This window comes from Pimephales promelas, chromosome 21 (genome assembly GCF_988280905.1).
Source record: "Pimephales promelas chromosome 21, fPimPro1.hap1.1, whole genome shotgun sequence".
Taxonomy (NCBI): Eukaryota; Metazoa; Chordata; class Actinopteri; order Cypriniformes; family Leuciscidae; genus Pimephales; species Pimephales promelas.
In genome coordinates, this window is record NC_142789.1 from 21,123,040 (window position 1) to 21,143,275 (window position 20,236).

The 20,236-nt window shown below is 36.2% G+C and overlaps 1 protein-coding gene across 3 annotated transcripts in view; it reads right to left on the bottom strand.

Annotated features, from left to right (window-relative positions):
• iqsec1b (IQ motif and Sec7 domain ArfGEF 1b) overlaps nt 1–20,236 on the bottom strand; it is a 165,007-nt gene that overhangs the window by 109,146 nt on the left and 35,625 nt on the right. For 2 of the 3 annotated variants that reach the window (XM_039673422.2, XM_039673417.2), the window contains exons 2-3: nt 16,665–16,700; nt 2,114–2,218 (exon numbers count right to left, since the gene is read on the bottom strand). In XM_039673422.2, the coding sequence (XP_039529356.1) occupies nt 2,114–2,218; nt 16,665–16,700 (141 nt within the window). The remainder of the gene's footprint in view (nt 1–2,113; nt 2,219–16,664; nt 16,701–20,236) is intronic. The other variant, XM_039673418.2, reaches the window with a different exon arrangement.

Here is a 20,236-nt window from a genome sequence, read left to right on the forward strand (position 1 = left end):
TACCCAAGTTTTGAGCCTAGCTGAAAAACGCTCAGTTTTTATGGGCGTCTCGCACTGAAGACTTGGAAGTAAACACCCACAGCTGTGAGTGGATAACAGCTTTGCATATTATAATGAGTTTCAACTCACCCATAGATGCACTTGGAGGAAATTGTTTTGAAAACGTCCAATGTTGTAAAATGGCAACCGGAATGATTCGACCCAGAGTCCGTGTGTTGCACAGTTCCTGTCAGATCCAATATAGACGGCACAACACCGTTCTTTACTCATAATCGGTCTGCAAATCCAGTCTTGTTTACAAAACAATCCTCGGTGAAATGAAGCGAACAGACGGACCATGTTTTACCTCATTAGCTGGAGTGAAACATCATCAAAAATAAAGTTTATCCATGCAGTCCTATCTTCTTCCAAAACCAGGCGCTGCACAATATTTTGTATTGCTCGGTAGCTCGATCCGGATTGTCATCACGAGGTAGGAATCTATGTTCTTTAGCTATGCGTGTAATGCGCGAATCAGTGGGCGAGGCTAAACCAACCATGTTGAAGTAGGCGTTGATCCTCTCCTGCGGGGGGTGGTGTTTTATCCTCTTTGACGTCATAGTTCCCCACTTTGAAAAACGAGTCGTTTGCTGAGGCTGGTGTCAATAAAAGCTTTTATTGGACTAACAAGGTCCTTTTCAGTTCTGAAACTTATTGTATTCTTATAATATGATGACCTCTTAGATGTCAAGGATTTCTCAGTTTATCACCCCTTTAACATTAAACCCTAAGCATAAACGATAGTGTACTGTAGCTAGTAAATACATACGAACAACAACCCACACATAATTAAACATTGAGAGTGTTTTGGCATCGCAGTGGGGTTTTTATCAGTTGAGAAGCTTTGCTTGCTATGATACGTGACACTTTAATGTTCTTTCATTTCATCCTTTTATCACTGCCTTCCCTGCATGGCTCAAACAAAGTCTGATCTCATGAAACCAGGATTGAGAGATCTCCAAACGTTCCACCCAACTGCTTGAGCCCAAGATCCCACGGGATGACCGATATTATTTGTAGTTGCACAGCCTGACTTGTTATCCCGGTCCGTGGTCAACGGCAGTTAACGTACAGGGACGTCTCAAGCCCTCGCGGTAATCACTAATGTTTATCAGAACCTGTCATCACCAAAGCTAATTAAAAATCATCAAACAAGGCTAAACAACACAGCTAATTAACAGGACATGGAATAACAATCCTCCACGGACGCCAGGCTAGCATGAATTTTCATACAAACTAGAGGCTTATAATCATGAGAGATCTCTGGACGTCCTATTGGCTATGCTGGTGTGCTAGCACAAAAGAAAGACTACAATCTTTTCTAAACTAACTTTATTGTGGAAAACTTTTCTAGCATGCAGCAATGTGTTATTGGAACGATTTAAAAGTACTAAACATATATCTTCTGCCTGCATTTACGTTTGTGCAGCACAGAAAATGGAGGATTAAACACTGAGGATTAAAAAAAATGACACTGAATGGCCATGCCATACATGAAATTATATTAAGCATTATTTTTATTATAAATGTATTTAAACTCATTTTATATTTTTATTTTATATTTATTCATTAGTACAGTTCAGTCAGAACTGTCATTCACGGAGAGTGGACAGAAACTGAAAGATGTGTTTTTTAAAAAGAAAAAAAAGTCATCATTCAAATTTTATACTTCAAGCCCGTCCATCCAAACTAGCGCGGTAAAACCCTGCACCGATACGACATGTCACACAATCAGCAACACGGCATCCTACTGCTCCGCAGCGGGTGGAATCTATGCGCTTCTTCATTTTCCATCTGAGTGCACCATCAGACACAGGAGGTCCGCTTCCACAGAGGCCACAAAGCAGGAGCGTTACAGCACTACTGTGGCTCAGTCATGGCAGACACATCTATTAAACGAACATGGATTCGTATTTTTGAGCAATAAGTCGTACAGCACTATGATGGGAGCATGACAACTTGCATTACCTGACACCAAGCCACAAATATGTGTGGAGAATAAGACAGTTAGTCCATCCAGCAGCTCTGAGATACTAGCATCTTAAGAAAGTAAATATTAAACCCTTCCATTTACCCAAGCGATGCAGACTTCCATTTGCGACAGGGGTAACTTCTTCGACACAGCGGCACAATAAAGTTGCCAGGGTATGTGACATCGAGGGGCAAAGAAGCGTGCCGTCTTCAAAAGGAAAAGAAAGAGAGAGACATGTTCAGCTTACAAGAGGTTCTTGATGTTCGGTCATGCTGCAAACAGATCACAGTCAACAAGAAACAGATCACAGGCGAGCCGTGATACGGTCTGGAATGTACGAAAAATGAAATGTACTGAATTGGAATGATGGAAACACGCTGTGCACATGCACAATCAAACCAATTATGGTTAATGAGATGCATCCAAAAATGAACAGTCATCGTTTACTCACTCGCATGTCATTCCAAAACAATATGGATATATTCCAAAATTGTTTCTTCTGTAAAACAGGAGAAATTTTGAAAAACATATAGGTACTCTTTTCTATGCACTTACAATGAACAGAACTTAAAAATTATACAGTAATTATCATAAAATGGGTGCTATAGCTAGATAGCTTCTAAGTTGTACAATAACAACATGGACTCAACAATAGGGGTTTTCGCACCGAAGCAACTTAAAGGGTTAGTTCACCCAAAAATGAAAATTAAGTCATTAATTACTCACCCCCATGCTGTACCAACCCCGTAAGACCTTCGTTCATCTTCGGAACACAAATAAAGATATTTTTGATTGAATCTGAGAGCTAGATCAGTCCTCCATAGACAGCCTGAGGGACTGCCTCTTGACGGCCCAGAAAGTCATTAAAAGAAAAGGTTTAAATATTCCATGTGCCTACAGCGGCTCAACTATAACTTTATCAAGCGACGAGACTACTTTTTGTGCGAAAAAAAAACGTAAATAACGACTTTATTCGACTTTCCATTACTTCCTTATGGGCGCATGCGCGAGAACTGAGACGAGACCGTTCTTCTTCGACTACTTTTTGTTACCGGCTGCTCACCGCTTAGGAGTATTAGCGCCCCCTACCGTATAAGATGACGTACTGCTTGTAAACAGAACGTTTTGCGCCTCCGGCTATATCAGTACGTCATCTTATACGGTAGGGGGCGGTAAAACTCCTAAGCGGTGAGCAGCCGGTAACAAAAAGTAGTCGAAGAAGAACGGTCTCGTCTCAGTTCTCGCGCATGCGCCCATAAGGAAGTAATGGAAAGTCGAATAAAGTCGTTATTTACGCTTTTTTTTTCGCACAAAAAGTAGTCTCGTCGCTTGATAAAGTTATAGTTGAGCCACTGTAGGCACATGGAATATTTAAACCTTTTCTTTTAATGACTTTCTGGGCCGTCAAGAGGCAGTCCCTCAGGCTGTCTATGGAAGAGTGATACAGCTCTCAGATTCAATCAAAAATATCTTTATTTGTGTTCCGAAGATGAACGAAGGTCTTACGGGGTTGGTACAGCATGGGGGTGAGTAATTAATGACTTAATTTTCATTTTTGGGTGAACTAACCCTTTAAGGCCCGTACACACCGGGACGAATGTCAGCATTTTTCAACGCGTTTTTTTGTGTTCACACCCAAGCGATTTTCGCTGACGATGAGCCGAGTGAACATGCAAATTCATTCCCTGACATTAGATGGCACCCATTTGCCATGCAATACCACTCCATAACAGTTATCTTTTATCAAGATGTGTGTAGTCCCTGTCGCGTTTGTTATAGTTCTTTATGTTCTAGCACCAACGAAAACAGCAGCTCTACATTCATCCTGCCTTGCATCTTCCTCATCTTATTTCTTCCTGGCTGTGTAGACGGTGACGCGTATATCTTCTTCACCGTTGCATATGTGTGCTCGGCAAGACCGTTTTGTGTTTGAGTGCCCCCAAGTTGTGTTTTACTGTCTCTTCAGAAGCTCTAAACACGTGAGCAAAAGCGCCAATCTCATTGGTCGGATAGTTTTTGACGCGGCACGTCAAACTACAAAAACCAACCCGAGGTGTTTTTTTTTTAAATGACGCTTTTACTCGTGGCGTTTTATGCATCGGTGTGAACACTCACATTGGCGCCCTTTGTTTAGTCACAAGGCGTTAAACGTCGGCGAATAACGTGTGCTAAATTTGTCCCGGTGTGAACAGGCCTTTATTCATAGTTCTTTTAATTAATACTCGGTTTTTGGTGGGTTCGTTCCGCAGGAACTAGGAATGATTTTGGTTCTAGGAAATCCTTTTAGGGGAACTAAATTAGCTCCTACTTCAGAAAAGGGTCAAACCCAACACAATAGGAACTACCTGTGATGTATGTGTACATTGATTGGCCGAACGCATGCGAAACGCCAGCACCCGCCGTTTAAAAAAAAAGCCATGTATGCAGATTACAAGTTACCTATATATTTACTCCCAAAACTAACTCTATGAACATGGAAACAGTGATACATTGACCTCTTAACCTGCCAAGGAGAAAATCCAATGCAACTTTGAAGGGATCAAGCAAAACATGATTATGTATTTCTGCTCAACTAGCGAGATTGGACCAACCACATGGCAAACGCTAAAACTTTATCATACGATGTACTTTCTTTGTATGATAGTTTTATCTGATAACGTATTAGACAGGATTGTTAAACAGATCGTAAACACATAAAGATGGAGAATGGTAGCGCTGTGTGGTCAGGCACTGGCGTTCTCAGCGCTGCCAAAATAAAAGTCACAACAACAAACGCGGATTACGTCACTTCAGAGTTTCTACTGGCGGACCAGGAAAACGATGCTAAGGGAACCTTTAGTTCTCGGGGAACCACCCTGGTGGCTAGTTCCTATAACCAAGTTCCTATAACTACCCTAATAAGAACTAGAGACAGAAATAATAGATTATAAAATCATAAACCATAAATTCCTCATATGTTGGAAAACAGTGGCATACAATGTAAAATATTACTGACTGGCTCATAGTGTTAACAATTCTTACTGATTCTTTCACAAGTCCTTTAAAGCGATGCTCCACTTTTTTTTTTGGAAATAGGCTCATTTTACCACTCCTCCAGAGTTAAACAGTTGGGTTTTACCGTTTTCGAATGTATTCGGCCGATTTTTTGATATTTAGAAGAATATCGGTATCCGGACAGTTTCTGGTCTCATTGACTTCCATAGTATATTTTTTTCCTACTATGGAAGTCAATGAGACCAGAAACTGTCTGGTTACTAATATTCTTCTAAATATCAGAAAATCGGCTGAATACATTCGAAAATGGTAAAACCCATCTGTTTACCTCTGGGGGAATGGTAAAATAAGCCTAAAAAAAAAGTAGAGTATCCCTTTAAGTAATTTCAGCAAAACTTCATCTGCGTTAGCCAGCTTGATAACATATTGGTGATGAAGCAATAACCTAACATTTAAGTTTGCAAGGCATAAAAATTAATGTACAAGATCAATGAAGAAATATTTTCAGTGGAAACACAGTGCTGTCTTTTTGCTCTCAGACACTACTCCCAAGAGGGGTCCATCCTTAACTGTTTTAATGCTTTAAACAAAACATGATTGGCCCACCTGTATTTATGTTCATGGCACCAAGTAAGAAAATTCGGTGTGTGTCTATCTGGCATCTAAACCTGAAAAAAAGACTTCATGTGAACACAGTCGTCTTATATTGTCAGGTTACGAGATCTGAATTTTGATAGTTATCAGTGTTCCGTCATACATAAACACACTCCCTGAATTCAGTCACAGTAGTCAGTTGGCCATGCAGAACGATGGATGTTTCAAGGACCTTCAAATCCTCTTCTGGTTGAATGAAAGGCCTTTGTAACTCACTCACGTTATTCAGCCTGAGGGTGGCACTCTAATGTTGATTGACAGGCTTTTTAAGTACAATGATATCTAATTGCCTCAATGTAGTATTTATAGCCTCGGAATGATGTTTTAGAATATTTAAAGTTGTAGAGGATCTCCAGTGAGGAAGATATGCCTATTCTCAGAAAAACAACAACAGAACTATATAAAGGCTACTCATGTGAGCATGTTAACTAAAGGACTGAACTGATGCAGAAAACACATAGCTGAAGCGGACTGATATCACCTTAGTATGGAGCAAAATTTTCGAAAGGAAACGTGAAAATAAGCGGGGCAGCCTACAATCTGCCACAATGACTCTAAATTAGAGTGCACTGCAGTTCCATTTTTCACCACAGATTTACATTACATTTAAATAGATTACAAGATAAAGAATAATGAAACGCAAAAAACAAATGTGCTGCTTACATAATCAACTAAGTGCAAAATTCATTATAACTCTTCATCACTCTCAGCAAAAAACAAAATGGCATGTCCTTCACCCTGAAAACTAAGGAAATCTAAGAATCAGAGACAATATTGCTGGGAAGACCAGCCCATAAGATGAAAGGATATAAATAGTCTAAAATCATGGCATGCTTCCTTAATTCAAAAGATTCTGTGATTTGAACATTCGTCACCAACTCACTATTTATATTAATCTATATATAGATTAAAAGCTCTATTAATAATTTTAAAGCATTTCAGAGCAGTGCACAAACACATATAATGAGATATTTTTAGCTATATCATCCAGCCATAGTCTTTCTTGAAAAAAAAAAACCACACACAAAAAAACAAGGAATTAAACAAGCCGTTTTTTTTAAACTAAGCCATTTTAAGACTCCATGATTAATTAAAAGGGAGCAGATTACATCTCTTCCCGTAGAGTTTTATAATCCTCATATCACTGCACAAGATAATATAAAGCACAGACAACACAATCCTATGAAAAGCAGGTAGCATCCAACCAGAAAATAACATCTGTCTCTCTATGCTGTGCATCCAGTCAGGTGACATTTGGGTAATATATGCAGAACATCTAGAAATATTTATATTATATCGCAAAAGGATGGCGGTATTGTAGATTACAGGAAAATCGCTTTGCCTAAGCATTACTGGCCGGCCAAGGGTTAATTTCCATTTGCAATGATTAATAATCTTCTCCAGGCTATTAATGAAATCTAATGAAGGTGTATGAGAGCCTTACTGTCAGTACAATTAGATGTCATGTTCACCACAACTGCCTCTGAGAGACCAGAAGATTGAAGGAAAGCAGTACAGCGGATTAACGACACTTGTGCCATCCTGGACACCTGGTACGATTCGGTTAGTTTTACCAATCCAAACTTATTTTCTGTAAGTATTCAAGACATCAAATCGTTAATACCTTAAAAAAGGCAGATTTTTTCGAGAATTATACATCATTCCGCCCATGTCAATATTACATGAGATTAAAAGACCAGATGTTTGCTGGATAACCGAGCCAGGCATGCTTTGAATGTCATGTTTTGCTTTTTGAATTACGAAACTTGGCTAGTCGAGCTTAAATGTGAGTATTAACATTCACAGGAGGCAGCATGCTCTTTAATCAGTTAAATGGAATGCATGCATTCAGTATTTTTCTTAAAATGTATTCTGTTGACTGAACAAAACTGAATTGAATTTCAATCAGAGACACCAAGGTCCCTCATCCAGTTAATCAGCTATTTGGAATTGCTAAACTTATGACATTAAATTTATATTTACGCAATCTCGCTCTAATTTGTCGCCATGGCAGCAAACCAATGAATCAAATTTATCAAAAATCCTACCACGTTTTTATCACCTCAATTTATGAAGACTGAATTATTAATTACACAGTAATTTTATTTTGTGTGCTTTCTTTTGTCACCGGCACAGTATACAGAGCTAAATTATAAATAAATCAGCATAATGAATGTTCTTATACATTGGCACTTTATGCAGAAAATTTACCCATGACGCACAAAAGCCCATTTCCAGCCTGCTAATATTAATGACTGTGCATTTCATGGGTAAAATAAATAAATCCTGCAATGTCATGTCAAAGCCGTTTGGTTTACATGTCACAACCAAGACAAAGAAGCTGTTCTCCTCAGCGAACCTGCTAACCAATGATAATCGGTAATGTCGTGGGATTAAGACCCTTTGAGTTTCTGCCCTGGCTGCATAAGCTTTCTGTTATCACCGCAGAGCAGGTTCTAGAGTTGCATAACTCCTATAACCAAACAAATGCTCCAAAAGTTATATATAAAAAAAGAAAAAAGTCCAAAAAAATCTGGCAAGAACTCAAAGCTAGCCTAAGATTTGCTTCAAGGACTAATTGAGCTGCAAAACACCAGCTTCATTTTAAGAGCTTTTCATAAGCAAACATTGATCAAACACAGACCCCCAGAAGCACAACATGCTATTGAAAGCCCATATACCCACCACACCCATTAGCTTTTTATTGTTTCAAACCTGTATACCTTATTTTTCTTCCATGGAACACTACAGAAACACTTTTGAAGAATATTAAAAATGGTGATGTGTAAACACAATATTTTGTCCTCTGAATGCAAATGCGATTTCTATGGAAACTTGTTTTCACCAAGGAACAAAAACAATGTAAATGACAATTGCTGTCTTTTAAGTCAGAAATGTGAAAAAAAAGAAGAATTGCAAGATATATACTCGCCATTTATATCTTGCAATTCTGACTTCTTTTCTCGCAATTCTAAATTTATTTCTCATAATTGAAAGTTTATATCTTGCAATTCTGACTTGTTTTCTAGCAATTACAAGTTTATATCTTGCAATTCTGACTTATTGTATCAGAATTGTGAGATATAAATTTGCAATTGCGAGTTATTAAAGTCCAATTTTAAGGGGGAAAAATGACTTTCCTCAGAATTACGATTTAATATCTCACGATTCTAACTTTATAACTCACATTTGTTAGGCGTAATTCAGACGTTTTTACACCATACATTGTAGAATTGAAACACTTTACCCAAATGTCAAAATGTCAAATTACTTGAATCAATGAACAGCATTAATAAAGCAGATTAAATTTTTAAAAAAGTTACATTACATTAGTTACCTTTTAAATGGTTACATTAGTTACCCTTTAAAGTTACATTACATTAGTTACCCTTTAAATTTATGTTACAGTACAATGTTATATATATATATATATATATATATATATATATATATATTAATAATAACTCACTTAAATATTTATCCTTTTTTTCTATATATAAACCCATGATTATTTTTCTAAATTATATATTTTTTTCTTTTACACAATCCCAATATATATTATAATGTAAATTCTTCGAATATCGAGCAGCCCTGTTGTAGAGCTTTGGCAGTGTGAGCAAATTGTCAGTGAATAATTACTTAATATAGCTTTTTTTTTTACATAAACCTATTAGATGAGTTCAAAAGGACTGAAATATAGTGCAAGGATCACTTTTATGGTCGACAGTCTCGGTGTTTACAATAATTCTAAAATATTTCTAAAATTCTAAAATGTTTACTATACTACAGTATAACTCTTAAAAAATTCTCCTTTTATTCTCCACTGTTTGGAACAACATGAGAGTGAGTAAATGATGCCTTTTTGTGGTAGTGTAGTGAACTATCCTATTAAGTAATGGGGAAAACAAGACCTTCAACATGTTAACACTATTACCTACGCACATGGAGAAATGATTAAATTAACATGGGCTCGTAAAAGCAATGCAAGTGAATAGCATGACATTGCGCTGACCTTTTTCCTTAAATAACAATCTGCGTCAGATCAGGTGCTTTTGATTCAGTCCCATATTAACCCTCTGAATCTCCCTCCCTCCCTGATACTGTAAGTGACCCTGAAAATGGTGGGCAAGTTTTCCTTAGTTCGAGGTCCTTGGTTTCGTCTGACAGCATCGATTCATGCATGTGTCATTTTCACCAATAGTATATTGGTGATTCAAAGAGACATAAAAATGTCCCCGATTGTAATACCCAAGCAAAGCCAAAAGACTATTTCTATTTTTCACAACAGCATTTGGCCTCATTGAGCATATGTTGCTTGTAATGGAGCTGCGTTTAACAGTACTGGCCAGCACCCAAACTACAAAACCGAGTAACTGAGTTTAAATGGTCCTGACTGTTCAGCATTTGTGATCACAAATTTGTTCATTCCCTTCAAACCGTTTCCTCAGATCCAGCAGACAAACCACCATGCTACCATCAATCGTGCATGAAAGTAAAGAAGCTTTGAACCATTAAGCCACTGGTTTAATGTGCACGGCTCCGATTCACTCTCTCTGCCCCTGGTGCTGTGAAACAAACCGAGTCTGAGTAGCTGTGCAGTTCAGCTTCACTGCACAACAATCTATCAGATCTGCCAGTTTGAGAATGGACTAACTGCTAACACACGGATGCCAAAAAACAAGGCCAAGCCACAAGTGTGTCTGGTACCCCACTGGAAATATCACTATGGTATATAAACAAGGTCTTGCAAATTAGCACGCTATGCAAAATATAGTGGTGGAATAATGAAAATAAATGTAAAGATAGTATGCAAGTACGCTACTTCGCATTTGCTATAATGTGTTCACATGGCCTCACATCATTTTTGAATTTTGTTTAAAATTTGTTAAGAGATAAAAAAAAAAGTGAAATTAAGTTAAACAACGTGGTAAATATGTGGTCTAGTTCATCAAAATGGAAAAATTAGCACATTGTATTGTGAGATATGATACATTGTGCATGTATAGATGTATACTGCAATTTCGCTCAATGTAGTTCCTTTGTACACAGAAAATTTGCATACTATGCAAAGTATACTCACCATTATACAAAAAAAAAAAAAAGAACAGATAGTATGCTAATACAATAATACATATTAGGTACATCTGGCTAAGAGTCCTCTTTTCTCTCTCTCTCTCTCATCTGTCTGTCTTTTGGTCTACCTCAGATCTCTCATAACCCTGAGGGAGCATTTATTTATAGGAGGGAGTAGCAACTTCAATGGCTTTTAATAATTAATGGTTTTGAGACCTGGCTGTATCAGGCCAGCGCCACCAAACAGAAGTAAAGTCACCATTTTTATTACTGTGGCTTAACAACACTCGCTTTAACAGGGCTCTGGTATTTGGACAGAGCTCTGTAATATTGAATCACATTGATAAAACAGAAGGTAGAAAGCGAGGATGCTAGCGCTCGATCGAGCTGTAGATCCCCAGATCTGCTGCCTTTGCAGTAGCCACTTGCTATCGTTGTGAAATCCCTATAAGAGAGACTTCAGTGTGCGGCTGCTCCACATTCCTTTGTAGCAGATCAGATGCAGAGTGTGTCTGTGTGTGTGTGAGAGAGAGTTGGCTAAAGGGAGCTTTGCTGGCCATTTAGTTATTTTTTAAATATATCAAGGACTGCCATATAAGCAGATATATATTTGCATGTATAAAAGCCTATTTATAGTGAATGATAAAAATATTAACTCAACTGTGATATTATAAAGACATTTGATGCATCTAAAATTGCATACTGTATAGTTGGTACTACATTTGTTTATATACTTACTTTGCAACCTAAAACAAATATGTTTAGTATGAATGAGTGTAAATGAATTACATCTGCCATGTTGTCATTATAATGTGACCTACAGTATCAGTTGCATCTCTTCAATTCCATTCACAAATCCTCTACCGTGGCCTCATGGGATAGAAAAGTGTCCACTGATTGCACACTTCAGAATTTAGCCGGAAGTAGGTCATCCGGGTACTTTTTGCCTACTCTTTTATGAATGTTATGAATTCAGACAAACTACTCCTCTCACATACTCACATCATCTACTATATAGTATGGAAGAAGGCATGTTGTTGAATGTTTTAGTGCCACTGTACAAACACTAAAACAGTATGTGTAAAATGGAATAAAATTAGGGCTGTCAAACGATTAATCACGATTAATCGCATCCAAAATAAAAGTTTGTGTTTACATAATTTATGTGGGTGCACTGTGTATAATTATTTTATATATATATAAATACACACACATGCATGTATATATTTAAGATATATTTTCATGTATATACTGTGTATAGATTTAGATTAATAATTTATATTATATATAAATATTTTATATGTAAATAATATTTTTTCTTAAATATACATGCGTGTGTATTTATACATGTGTATGTATTTATATATATATACAAAATAATACACAGTGCACCCAAATATATTATGTAAACAAAAACTTTTATTTTGTATGCGATTAATCATTTGACAGCCCTAACTAAAATAGTTTTTTTTTTTTTTTTTTTTTTAAATAAAAAAAATTATAGACTCATTCAAAAGTTTGGGGTCAGTTTTTTTTTTATTTTTTTTTTTTTAAGAAATTCAGCAAGGATACATTAAATTGATAAAAAAAACAGTAAAGACATTTATACTGTAGCAAAAAAAATAAAAAAAATTAAATGCTGATCATGTGACACTGAAGACTGGATTAAAAGCTGATGAAAATACAGGCTTGCCATCACAGGAATAAATTACATTTTTGAATATTAAAACAGAAAATAGTTATTTTCAATATTACAGTTTTACAGTATTTCTCATTAAATAAATCCAGGCTTGACCAAAGGTGACTTTTTTCAGAAACATTTAGAATTTGAACAGAAGTGTGGATGCATAAAATAAATATTTATTAATAAAATCAATCAATAATAATAATTTAAATCTAAAAAAAGTTGGACTGCCTTTAGAAATCAATCAGGAGGCATGGATGGCAGGATGTTACCCAAACACTGGATTCCGACATGCCTTGAATCCCTTCCTTCAGATACTTGACAAAGCAGCATTTTTTCAGGTCACTGACACAACCACACATTTTTTTCTCCAGTATCTGCAAGCAACCAGTGTGGCCAGACCTGACTACTTAACCTTGGCAAAGCCACAGGCCGAATACAGAACAGCGTGTCAGCACCCGCCTAACTCTGCACTGTTAGCGTGAGTATCAGAGCGCTGGAACTGGGCCTGCCAACAGCTGTGTGACGTGCGCACACACACACGCGTGCACATGGAGTGCACAGGCTTCAATGGAGCAGCCTATTACAGGCACCAAATCAATGAGAAGACACATACAGAGCGAGAGAGAGAGAGAAAGCAGGGATGTGAGTGTAAAGACCGAGGTGAAAATGAGAGAGGGTAAAATGCTCTGGAGGACCAGGCCGAGAAACCACCCTGCAGCTATACAGGCTCTCACACACACACACGTCCTTGTCTACAAGAAACAATGTGTATTGTACAGGGCTGCTCAGTGGAAATGCTGATGTCATACTGATGTATGCGACTTGCAGCAGTGACATATTTTGGTTTGTGGTAAGTTGAATAGTTGAGCAGCTCAAACTGTAATTTTGTCCTAGAAAGTATCAGCGTGTTTTCTGGTTTGAAAGTGATGAGAGTGTTTGACGACATTAAAAAAGTGGCTGAAATAACACTGATATCTGACTCAACTGCCAGCATCAATTTATCAGCCTCAACATCAAAGTCCTGACTGAGGGGGACTTAAAAATGTCCAGATAACGGAGAGATATGAGCGATATGCTGGCTCACTCAATTGAGTTTGGCTTGAAGCTTTGATATCGAAGAAGAGAGCTTTACTGTAAGTGAAATTACCATTAGTGTCTACTAAGTGTTTGTCCCCAATTCCAGTGATAGAACTGTTGCTGCTTAAAACTAAAAGAGTGCACGGCTTATGTGAATTATTCTGGAGATTGTATATATATATATATATATATATATATATATATATATATATATATATATATATATATATATATATATTAGGGCTGTGCAAAAATTAATTGTGATTAATCGCATCCAAAATAAAAGTCTGTATTTACATAATATATATGTGTGTGCTGTATATAATTATTTTGTATATATAAAAATACCTATGCAGGCATGTATATATTTAAGAATTATTTGCACTTAAATTCTGTATATATATATATATATATATATATAAATACATAATCTAAATTATATAAATATAAATATTTTATATATGAATAACACATTTTCTTAAATATATACATGCATGTGTGTGTATTTATATATACAAAATAATTATATACAGCACACACAAATATATTATGTAAACACAGACTTTTATTTTGGATGCGATTAATCGCAATTCATTTTCGCACAGCCCTAATATATATATATATATAAAATTTTACAATTTTACAATAATACGTTTTTTACTGCATTTATCAAATAAATGCAGCAGTGGTGAGCATAAGACATTACAATATTAGAATAGACAGACAAAATGAAAAAACAGAAATTGAATATGTATATTAGTCTGTGAATTGTATTTAATTTTTTATAGTAATATATTTAAATATGTTTTATTTTTCCATATATTTACTCTAAAATAAAATTCCCACACAATTTCTAATTTGTTGATAAAGTTGTCAGTAGAGCTTAGAACTGAACTCGGCCAAATGGACATGCTTATCAGTTGATGTGAATCATCACAAAATGACCAAAGATTGGCTGATATATTGGCCCATTATAACACAACACATAACATTTCTTCCAAAAGCCATTGGTCTCTACTGCCAAATAATACATGTGCTTCTTTCACACCAACACAGGAAAGAACTTGAAATTTAGATTCAAATCTGACTTGCTTTTCCAATTCAACAATCTTATCAAATTTAAAATGTTAATAAGACAGATCTAGGAGAAGAACACAGAGCCAAGAGACTGTCAACATGGGGCCTTTGGTTTTCATTCAGGCTAAAGGCTAAGACAGCAAGGCTTTCCTCTTTCTATAAAACTGCATGGTGTGCTAGCCTAACAGAAAATACACAGCGATCTTCCCTGATTATGATCATTCACCCTCTATCCCTTACAGCACTTTACCCTAAAACTAATAAGTGTCATCAATCTGCAGCCAGGTCATTAGCAAATTACTGACAACTGTTGTGTGTTATGTTTAATGCTGTTGCACAAGTCCAATGTTCCTTCGGGAATGCTCCTTAGGGGAGCCTCTTGCTTTGATAAGCAGCCTGAGCTTCTTTTGCAACAATTTCCTCTCCAGCACTCAATTCGAATTTCACTGGCTGATGAAATCTGGGATCAACAGCAAACCCCGAACAAGCCAATTTCAGTGGCTCACAGATGCTATGAGTTTTGAGGAGGTCTTGCTGAATGCATGGAGGAGTCCCTGAGGATTTCCTTGCTCCATCTAATCTAATGCCACCCCAAGCCGGAAGGAAGCGTTGAGGTACATTGATTCACACGCTACAACACTGCAGCACTGAGCGAGGATCTAATTAAGCCTGTTAATAACCTAGTGTTGAAACACCCTTAAATGTTCAACCGAATGGATACTACAAGCAGTCATCTTGCCATTTTAACTTGTGTCGAATTGTTACTAATAAAGACCTGCTTCACAAGTGTTCTGAAGACCCGTTATGTAAGAGTATCTATCACAATGGTGTAGAGATCCCCACCTCTAAACTGATGAAAAAACATCCACAATGTCTCACTGAAGTGTCCAGTACGGATATACGTCTTATTTTTGCCACTTGGCACTTGGAACAATAAATCAGCAAATCTCAAGATGATGTAGAGGTCTCTCGAAGTTTAAGGTTTGATGTTTTACTGTACAGTATGTGCGATTTATTTATGGCCATCACTGAAAAAAAAAGACACGCTGGTTGTTACATCATGAAATCTGAAGGCTTAGTTTATGAATAATAATTTGATTATGTACAAATAAAGTCTATGTGAGTGAGGTATAGATAAAGAAATCAGGTTCTTTTTAGAGTGTTATAGTATTATAGAGTATTTGTTCATTTCAAAATCAAAACTGAATGTAAACGACTGAAAATGTAAACAAGAAAATGCATATTAGAAATTTCCCCCAAAAAATTCAAAAAATCATTCAGCTCATTAATTATCCATGTTTACAAACTCAAATGTTTGAACAAACCAGTGACGCATTTCATTCGATATCTTAATCTGCAGTGTCTCAGGATACAAATAAAGAAATAAATAACTTGTTAGTCTAGTGGTTACAATTTACACTTTAAAGGGATACTCCAACCAAAAAATGAAAATTCTGTCATCATTATTTAGAAACAAACTCATAAAGGTTTGCCACAACTTGAGTGTGAGTAAATGATGACAGAATCTGCCCTATTATAACCTTTTAATTTTAACAGGACATATTCATTTAATTAAAAATAAATACATATCATAGCCATAAGCTATTTTATGAAGTGTTGAAGATAAAACTGTCCATGGCTAAAAAAAAAAAAAAAAAGGGTGGCTGGGGTACTTAACGCGATATTGAAAGCATTCAAAGGTACATCCCTGATTACACAATGCCCTTGAACGTAAATTGAAAAGCTTAAAAATAATCTGCATAATCCAAAAATCAGCAGCCCTAGTAAAAGTAAAAAATAAATAAATAAAATTGTCAGTGTTTCCCACAAATCCCCAATGAGGGAAACAGATTACAAGTCTGTGATGAGGACAATGAGGATGTCCATCCAAGAAGCTAAAGCGAGTCTGAGACACGGCACGGAAAATGTGAACAAGGATGCATGACTCAGTCATGGAAATGACATGTCTGTTAAATAATGTGCATCGCATAGTTTGACATGGCAATGAGAAATGCAGTTCTCCAAGCATCTCCTACAAGCATCATGGTGACAGCAGATGATCCACAGAGAGGGTGTCCTCTCCTGACCTACCTGACATTTGAGACACACAAGCCCTCACTTTCATGCCTGTAAGAGGAAAAGAAAAACAGAGTTAGAAGTTTGAAAGGCAGTGAAAACCTTGACATTAAACATCCACCAAAAAAATCCTCCTTGTACCTAAAGAACGATATCAGTCTCATTGTTTTTACACTCTAAATTTGTCTTGCCTACAGAATAAATCCCATTAAGTAAAGTATAGTATGATAGACAAACAAATTACTCTTTTGAGTTGGCTTAGAAGTTACCACAAACTTAGAAGTTACCATTGATGAATCCACGCATCTTACAGAATGAACTGTACATATTGTCTTAAAGGGATACTCCACTTTTTTGGAAATAGGCTCATTTTACAACTCCCCCAGAGTTAAACAGTTGGGTTTTACTGTTATTGAATCCATTCAGCCGATTTTCTGATATTTAGAACAATATCAGTAACCAGACAGTTTGTGGTCCCATTGACTTGCATAGTAGGAAAAAAATATACTATGGAAGTCAATGAGACCAGAAACTGTCTGGTTACGATATTCTTCTAAATATCTGAAAATCGGCTGAATACAATCGAAAACGGTAAAACCCAACTGTTTAACTCTGGAGGAGTTGTAAAATGAGCCTATTTCCAAAAAAAGTGGAGTAACCCTTTAATAACAGTTTGAATATTATATTTGCTAATAAATAGCAACTGAAATGCATATGGCAGAAAAAACATTAATGACAAAATGAACAAATCAACCAGAATCAAATCCATTCTGCCGTATTATATTACTTTTCTTTCTGAAACAGTTCATTAGGTTTAAAAATATAGTTTTAAAGACAAAGGAAATGTATATTCTTTGTCTATGAAAATTATTCTTTTATTGTATATTGTATAATACATGATTGACAGATCAGCTGTAAACAACCCAAGGACATAGACATGGATCCCTGTCACATTTAAAAAATTAAATTCTGTTGTTACACCTTTTCTAGGAGGTAAAGAATCATTTATCTTCTTTAAACACCCAGTGGCGATCAGATTCTATACCAGTAGGCTCTCCATATGTGATAGAAAGCTTTAATATTCAAATTTGCAACTGGCAGATTACCTCAGGGACCCCCTAGCCCAAGCCCTTGTTTAATAATTCACAAGTTTACCTTTGAGAAAAAGGCTTTTTTAGAAACTGTACAGTTCTCATTGAGCTAAAAGTGCCAGCAGCCTCGCTCTCAGACAGATGTCAGAAAGCTTTTGGACAGAAAACTGGTTCTGATCCCATTACACAACAAAGCGGTCACCCTAAATGAAAACTGTGTTGATCCAGAGAGCTGTGGTAACCACCACTGTGTTGATGTTGAGACTGCAAATATTAAAAAGCTGTGTAGTTCCCAGTAAGGAACTTCAAATGTGATTTCCTTTTAGTGGTGCTCATCTCTTTTACTTCCACTGCTGCGTTGTAGCTATTCCCAACTAGCTTGATGGTTGATTTCAAATGTGTTTGTTTTGCTTCTGCTAATTATTGGCACTGCTAAGTTTGGTTGAAAACACAGCCCTCTGCATTTACTAATTAAGCAGTCAAATATATATTATGTAAAAAAAAAAAAATGCAAACATTCCTCATTTATAAGTACAAAGAGATAATAAAGCAGCCCAAGTGGGTCATAGGTGTTTCATTATAAGGGTTTCCGCGAGTGTTAGTCTGTGATGGTGCCGGGCTAATATAATGCAGTAATAGGCAAATTAAGCAATTAGGCAAATTATGCAATACAAGAGAGAATAAGACGATCCACAATGCCACAAATGCACCTATACTTTGCACTAAATTGCTGTTACCTTTGTCTAACCTGTCAAAATGAACCATAATGATCCCACAGTATTGTACTTATATGAATACTTTCATTTGTTGGCAATATGACAAGCCATTGTATGGTCTAGAGTGAAAAAAAATCAATCAACTTAATAAATCATTTAAATATTATATTTTATCCAAAATGTATTTTCGATGCATTAAAACATTCTAACTGACCCACTGGTGTCACATGGACTACTTTGATGATGTCTCTATTTCCTTTCTGGACAAGGACAGTATACCATAGATATTTTCAATGGAGGGACAGAAAGCTCTCGGACTAAATCTAAAATAACTTAAAACTGTGTTCCAGTTAAAACTGTCCTTAAAACAGATGAACGGAGGTCTATGCAGATGCAATTTTTTGCTATGCCTTTGATTACAGATTTCAACTTCGTTCTGGTTAACCACCAGCCAGGGCCAAAACAGATGATCGGTTTTGATTTCAACTTAAAACTAGGGCTGGGCATTGACACAAATTTCATGATTTACTTCGATTTCGATTCACAAGCTTGTGATTTGATTCAAGTCTGATTTTGAATCAATTCAATTTTGATTCAGTACCTACACCAAATTTTTCAATAGATGAAATTTTTAAACTAATGCTGTAAACTATACAAGGAACATATTGATACATTCCTATAATATTAAAGGTTAAAATTAAATGATTTTGATAGACCGCTATATTTAGATATCTTAAATGTCAACTTTATTAAAAGTCTTTATAACATTTTAATACTTTTTTTGACTAATGAGAAAGTTTTAAATTCTGAAACTTACACAGGATGTTTTTTATAATACTTCCTATTATACATGTCAAAAGATCAAGGGAATTTTAATTTCCAAGTTCATGTCCCCTTTAATCCAGATACATTTGAAAACAGCAAGTGTTTTCCAAAAGTTTCACGTTCACTGTGAAATGTCAGAAAATGCTAAATCCACCAAACTGTGCATGTGTAAAACCTCATGAAAGTTAACTGATATGATATAGACGTAACAAGACATAATAAAGGTATCAATTAGGATCATTTTATTTAAACATCTCACCATTCACTGATGCGTCGAGGTCACACCCTGTCACCACTAGGCTATTTGTTTGGTCTAAAACACAACTGATCTCACATTTTTGAGTACATTTTTGTCATCTTTGCAGGACTGTGATATGAAGAGTGTGCAAAGAAATACATTTTAGTAACTGTGAAAGTGAATGGGAATTTAAAAATCAATACCGGTTCATCAAAATGACAGTCTATTAAAATCAAGAATCTATATTTCTAAACCAGCCCTACATAAAACAGTGCAGTTAGTAAAAAACAGTTTTATACAGCCAATTTAAGAACTTAATTTGGTGCTTGGGGAATGTCAGTTTTGGACCCTGCCTGCCGTTCAGCTAAAGCACCTACTGTTTTTGAGCATTACGCTCCAAATATTCAGAACAAAATTAATAAGCATCACCTTCAGTGCAAATGGAATTCCATCTTTATATTAAAAGCCATGGAAAAGGTCTTACAAGGGGATACTGAATTCTCAACATCATCAAAAGAAAGTCAGCAGTTAAAAAAAAAGAAGAAGAAGAAGAAAAGAAAGAAAGAATAAGTTCAGTGTACTGGGACTTTTTAAAGTAAGGAGAGTTTGGACTCCTTCCACAAAGTGTGAGACAAGCAAAAATCTAACATCACAGTTCCAGCACTTCAAAGCCGTGGCAATGCCTCCCCACAGGAGTGGCCTTGGAACAGATCGTCT